This window comes from Phasianus colchicus, chromosome 2 (assembly GCF_987193195.1).
Source record: "Phasianus colchicus chromosome 2, bPhaCol1.hap1.1, whole genome shotgun sequence".
NCBI lineage: Eukaryota > Metazoa > Chordata > Aves > Galliformes > Phasianidae > Phasianus > Phasianus colchicus.
In genome coordinates, this window is record NC_143437.1 from 8,086,937 (window position 1) to 8,093,234 (window position 6,298).

At 53.5% G+C, this 6,298-nt stretch overlaps 1 protein-coding gene across 1 annotated transcript in view; it reads right to left on the minus strand.

Moving 5' to 3' along the window:
- Window positions 1–3,895, minus strand: part of LGALSL (galectin like) — a 9,455-nt gene extending 5,560 nt beyond the window's left edge. Inside the window, exons 1-4 of the mRNA XM_031599389.2 lie at window positions 3,562–3,895; window positions 3,308–3,379; window positions 3,085–3,173; window positions 2,491–2,668 (exon numbers count right to left, since the gene is read on the minus strand). Coding sequence (XP_031455249.1) covers window positions 2,491–2,668; window positions 3,085–3,173; window positions 3,308–3,379; window positions 3,562–3,594 — 372 coding nt within the window. The 5' untranslated portion in view covers window positions 3,595–3,895. The remainder of the gene's footprint in view (window positions 1–2,490; window positions 2,669–3,084; window positions 3,174–3,307; window positions 3,380–3,561) is intronic.
- Window positions 3,896–6,298: the final 2,403 nt, after the last annotated feature.

The following is a 6,298-nucleotide window of genomic DNA, read 5'->3' on the forward strand; positions in this document are numbered from 1 at the left end:
AACATAACTAGGAAGTTCCTTCACAGGATGCAAAGAGCACCAGATTAGCCTTTAAGCAGCGTTGGTATGGCTACACATCTTGCTACTTGCACGCCATGTAACAGAGAAAGCTGAGCCCACTTTGCCCCCACAACCCCAGTTACACTACAAGGGATCTGCTCGCACTTCACAGAGGTGTTAATCCAGTCTCACACTGTCACAGTGGGGAGAACCCCCAAACCCCGATGCACAGCTCTGCAGATTATGGTCCTGCTGGCACCAGGAAGGTTTTCTCTCTGTGAATAATGCCAGAAGCAAACTGCTAATTAAAGGTATATCCAACCCAAATCTTGCATTCCTTGCTACAGATGCTTTTTTTCCCCCCTGCAGAACAAGGGGGCAGTTCCCTCTGCAATGTTTTCCACACTGCCATTAATTCAGTGGAAGAAAGCAAACATGAGAGGAAGAGGTTTGCCCTCCCATCCCACACACCAGAACTGCACATACACAGCTGCTGTGCAACTAAAAAGCTTTTGCTGTGGTAACTGCACACAGGACTCTCTGTTGGACTAGGGGCAGCTTGATTACAGCCAGACAGCCCACCAGAAGCACAGACTGCACCAGGGAAGGATAAAGCTCATCTCTCATCCTACAGCCCTGGAGAAATACTCTAGAAAAGCCACAAGGAGAGGAACTAGACCACTCATTCTGGATAAGTCCAGAGATTCCTGATATTAAGGGTGGCTTGACGCCTTGCAGATAAGCTTTGCTGAGCTGCCCCATCAGGAAGACAAGACTTGAAGGCACAAAACATGCATTTTTTTCTACGGGCCCTCACAGACCTCCAGGTCTGGAAAGGCTGAGAAGAAAATCTCCAGTGAAGCCATGTGTAAATCCCAGGTTGTTTCTGAGGCTGGTAGTCTGGAGCAAAGTGAGTGATAAACTGAGCAAGTCTAAGCACATCCGACTTAGGGCACGTCATACTGGGGCAGTAGCAGCAGACTGCCCACGGGGACCTGGAGGCGCACGGCGGTAGCAGGGAAGCACTCGTGCTGTTGTGCAGCTCTGGTGTCACTACAGCAGGTGCATCCAGCCCCAGGCCTTGTTATGTAAAAGATACGGTTAGCCTCAACGCTGCTTACAATCTACCCTGGGCCATACCAAAATGATAATTGAACAGGATCACAGGTAATTGGCAAGAGCACTTAAATACTCCTGTTTAACTTAGTCACTGACGAGACCATCAAAGATGCAAAGGTAACTGGGAGCCCAAATTCCATTTGGAAAAAAAAGAAGGAAAAAAAAATAAAATGAACAACTCCTCTTCTACAGTACGTCACACTAAATGCACGATACTGCTGTCTTCTGCTGCCAGCTGTCATTAGTGGGACACCTGCAGAACATACTCTGGGCAATTTGTCTGGCCTGTCAGAGTGCCTAGCCACCGCCCATGGCAGCAGGTAGCCCATCCCTCTTAGCCAAAGCAGGACCAAGGCTCCATGCCCTTCTAAGCACATTTCCCACGTGCCAACACAACAGGGTGTTGCCAGCTGTGACAGGGGAGATCGTAGAAGCAAGTAGAGCGCAACCAATAGGCAGCAAAACCTGTCATAAACACTCTCTGAAAGCCCAAGCCTCTGGGGAGACGGTGAGCTTTTGGGGTTGGGGGAGATTATCTTGGGGAGAAGAAGGATTATGAGAGTTTGGCAGCTGGTCAGAATGGTGGCACTAAGCAAAGGGGCCAGCAAGGTTTCATAAGAGGGGTGGGGGGAGCGGGAGGGTTTTTCTGGGTCAGCCGCACAGAGAAGGCGTGCAGCCCTTTTTCTCACGTAGTCAAACTGCTAAGAGAGAAGCAGCCCTCTGCAGCTGCATACTTTGTTAGTCCTGATTAGCAAAGACATCTTCACATAGCCATAAAAACCACAGATGGGAATCTGCTTCTGGGTCAACCCAGTCCATCCCGTGCACACGGGATTTTCACGTACGCTATTTCCAAGTGACTGTGGGCTTAAATTTGGCAGGAGACTTAATCCCAGGGTTCAGAGAAGAATACCACTATCGCTTAGCTATTTAATCTGCTGACACAAAGGGCTACGGCCAGCCTCTGCGTAACATCCCTGGAGGAAAAGGATGAACAAGATCCTCATTAACTGCGCTAAACTGCGAACGCTACGTCCATTATAGAAATCATCCAAACCCACGGCAGTCCCACAGAGTATTTACATTCTCCAGTAATAACTTGAAACGCAGTAATAACATAGAGGTACTTTTTAATTTATAGCTATAAAACTAAGCTCAGGAAGCACACTTCATCACACAGCATTACAACCTCCGACTTGTCATAACACCCTGTGATGTGTTTACAGCCCCATCGGAACTGCCTGCAGGTGCAAGGCAGCAGAGAAGCAGGCTCTGCACAGCACAGCGTGTGATCCATGGCAGCAACTCGGCCATCAGCACCGCAACCAAAAGCAAAGTGTGGGGATGCTAACAGAGTCGGCACGCACTCACCCGAAAAGGCTGGTCCGGTATAAATGGGAAGTAAGGAATAGATGACTGCTCTTCTCCCCATTCTCCAGCTACACACGAGTTTCTGATGAACTGTCTGTCTGTGAACACGGCTTTCAGCTCAATGGCCACATCCGCGGGAGGATCCTCCGACTCCCCACAGGTCAGGCTGATGCCAAAGCTGCAACGCAAACACAACCGTTTTCATTCAGCCAGAACACAAGCACACAAACCACAAACGCAGCTGTTTTCTCAGCGCACTGAAACCGTCAGCAGCACAGAGCTCATGCAAGGAATGCCCAAAGAGCTCTGCAGGGCAAAGGACACGGCTACAGCACACAGATAGGTGCGTGTGCCGCATGTATATGTGTGTATGTGATCCAACGCGAGTCCTCCTTTCCTTCAAGTGAAATGCTGAGAAACGGGATCCGGTAAAGAAATACCCCCTCTATGGGTCAAAGGAGAAACCAGCAAGCTATATTTAAAGCGATAAAAATAATCCTTCTGTAGAAAGGAGAGACCGTGTGTGTGTGTGTGTGTGTGTGTGTGTGTGCGGGTGGGCTCCCACCCCCCCCAGCCGGGCCCGGCAGGTTTCACCTCTCGGGGTTGAGGTCCACGATGCCCATCACCAGGATCTTCTTCCCCGGTCGCATCCCTCCTTTGATGTGCCCGCAGAAGGGGACGATCTGCCAAGGAGAGGGACGGCGGGTCACTCGGTTGTGCAGCCGAACGAGGGAGGGTTCGGTGGTGGGGGGGGGTGGAAGGGAGGGAGGTTGTTAAAAGGAGTCCAAAAATAAAAGCAGCAAGAAAAAAAATTTACCAGCCGAGGGAAGTACACATCAGCCTGCACCGGGGATCCCAGGGAGTTGTTTAAATGCCCGTCCTCTATTTTCTGCAGGTAGAAAGCAGAGAGCTGAGGCAGGCAGAGGCAGCAGGGCCCCTCCCGGCCCCCCGCCTCTCCCCTCCGCAGGTGCGCGCCCCGGGCAGCAGCCCGGCAGCGGCACAGCAGCGGCACCCGCCTCCGCGCCGCAGGTGCCCGCCGCTCCCCCAGCCCCGCACCGCGGCGGCACTCACCAGCGCGTCCCGCTCGGCCACGGTCCCCGCCATCTTGTGCGAGCGGCGGCGGCGGCGCCGGGGACGGGGAGGGGGCGGCGGGTAGGGCTGGGCTCCGGGGGAAGCCCGGCGGCTCGGGGGGCAGCGGCGGAGCCGGAGCGGTGCCGGCGCAGAAGTAGGAAGGCGGAGAGGAGGAGGAGGAGGAAGAGCAGAAGGGGAGGTGGCCGGCGCTGCCTCGCCCGGCGGGGAGCGGGGAGAGCCCAGCCCCTGGCCTGCGGGGAGCCGGGCAGGGCGGGGATGCCGCGGCTTCCTCCGCTCCGCAGCTCTGCCCCGCGGCGCGGCGCGGCGCGGCCCGGCCGGCAGTGGGCGGGAGGGGCGGCCGCAGCCCCGGGCCCCGCGGGGTCTCGGCCCCGCCGAGGAGGAGTCGCAGGGAAAGGGGGCGGCCGGGGGGCGGCGCTGGGCCGGGGGAGGTCGTGGCGGGGAGGGGGCGGCGGGAAGGATGCGCGCCCCTCGGGATGGGCAGCGCTCGGAGCCGCGCGGGACGGCGCGACGGAGAAACGCGGCGGGATGAGGAGTCCCTCGCCTTCACCGCAGCGCGAGTGACGCGTCCCGAAGGAGCGCCGTCGTGGTGCCGCCGATGGGCTTAGGGCCCTGGGGGCGAGGGTCTGGAGGGGGTTTTGCTGTGTCTTCCTCGCATTTAGGGTTCGGAGGCGTGAACGACCTTCTGGCGACGTGACGCGGCGCCGTGCACGTGCCTCCTGCCTCCCGCCGTGCGCGTCGGGCCGGGTGGATGAATGTCGCCGTCCTTCCCTCCGCCGCCGTGAGGATTAATTACTCATTACTCCTAATGTGCTGTGGAAGAAGCTCAGTCATTGCAATACTTGGGGTTTCAATATGACCGAGCGTATCTGTTGGGAAACGCTCCCAATCGCTAGGTGATGCCATTCAAGAAATAAAAAGCTACTGAGAGTAAGTGAAGATTGCACAAGTGTGCGGATGCTTGGTTACTTTTTCAGTAGCGTCCACTAATTTAGGGATGTTTTCATCTCCGGATGTCCAGCTGAGGTGGCTCATCAGAGCTTATGTTTGTGCGTAAGGCTCTGTGCATGTCCCCTATGGAAGTCCTGGCTTCTTCAGCTGTACCAGCACAGCTGGGCATGCGAGCAGCAGGATCCTTGTGGCCGAGGCCTTGGCCTTGGAAAACCACCAGACCGTTTTCTTCATGCCAAAACATTGGGTGTCAGCCCTACCGCATGGAAATTGGACATGGATTTTCCTCAAATACAGACAGGAGACTGAGTTCATAAGCAGCCAAAACACGTGAGAAATGGTTGGCTTTCCAGTGGTGAGCCAACTGCATTTGTGAGTTCACCACAGCAAGGAACCAGAGGTGTAGACCTGATGGCTTTGTCAGCTCCCTTGTGCTGCTCACCTCTGCCCTCAGCTGCATTGTGCTGTTCTGTGACTGGCCTAAGAGAGAAGAGAAAGCTCCCTATGCTTTTTCATCTTTAGTTGGTGGTACAGTGGTACACAATGCCCAAAGAGCTCTTATCGTAACTCATCATCTTTTCCTTGGCTGTACAAGGAGCCACTTCATTGGATAAGATTAATTTTATGGGACATAAAATCAGGCCAGCCTGTCCTTTGTGCCCTGAGTTCTTGTGAGGAGAGAGGTCGTTATTATTATGTCTTTGCTGTGTAGCTTTTATTTAGGAATAATTAAATAACAGGACTTGGCTATTTGGCCAGCTGCTTTGCCTCGTGTTTGTCTTTTCTGGCGCATTTTCCACAAATGAACACAAATGCAGTGTTTGTTCTCTTGGCCTTGGAAGGAGTGCCTGGAACAACCTGCGGTGTGAAGCTATGAGGGGGAAGGACCTTGCTGTGTTTTTCAGGCACTCACTGGTCTGTGTGCTTCAGTTTCTATGGCAGGTTCTCCTCTCATCCTGTAGCAGCCCAGGACATTGAAAGTGGGGACAAGTGAGGCAGCCAGAGCAGCATTTCCCCCAAGTGCTGCTGTGATGGCTGCTCCTGTGGCTTCTTCCAGGGAAGATTTCTCCAGCTAAAGAGATCCGCCTGCCTCATCTCAGCCATGGGCTGAGCTTGTAGGGCTGGTGGTGGTAGCTGTGACAACGTGATAAATATTTGTGCTCCACTGAAATAATTATGACTTAGGTATCACTGAGACTGACTTGTTGGCCAAGTACAAAAACCCTCATGGGTAGACATTGCCATCCAGTTCAGGGCTTGTACAACCTTTTGCTCAGTGGGAATCTGAGACTCCTGAAATACTTAGAATTGTGTAAAGATTAAAAAGAAGTGGCACGGTGTGAATACCATTTGGGAACAGCTAATGATGTGCCCAGCCCAGCCACCAAAGCCATTGCTGAGAACTGGCAAACCCAGAACATCATCTTAATCCCAGCACCTTGTATCTTACAGCCACTCCCTGTGATGATTTAAAGAGGTGTATCTAATTCTCAGCTGGCCTTCACCAAGAAGGAATGCAGCACGATTGCAATTTTGGTGTGGTGTAATTACCCTGCCTTTCTTGCCCCATTACCACTGACACCACTCTCCTCACGCCTGGGTTTATAGGCTGACTTGTACAACCTCTTTGATTTGCTTTGTTTTTTTAAACAAGGTTGGTAAGAGGTGTTTGCTGGTTTCATGGAAGCTTCCTTTGGTTTCTGGGTGGCACAGCACCAAAGTCCTCGTTTTTCTAAGACTCTTTCAGAGCTGAGCAACGTGATACAGG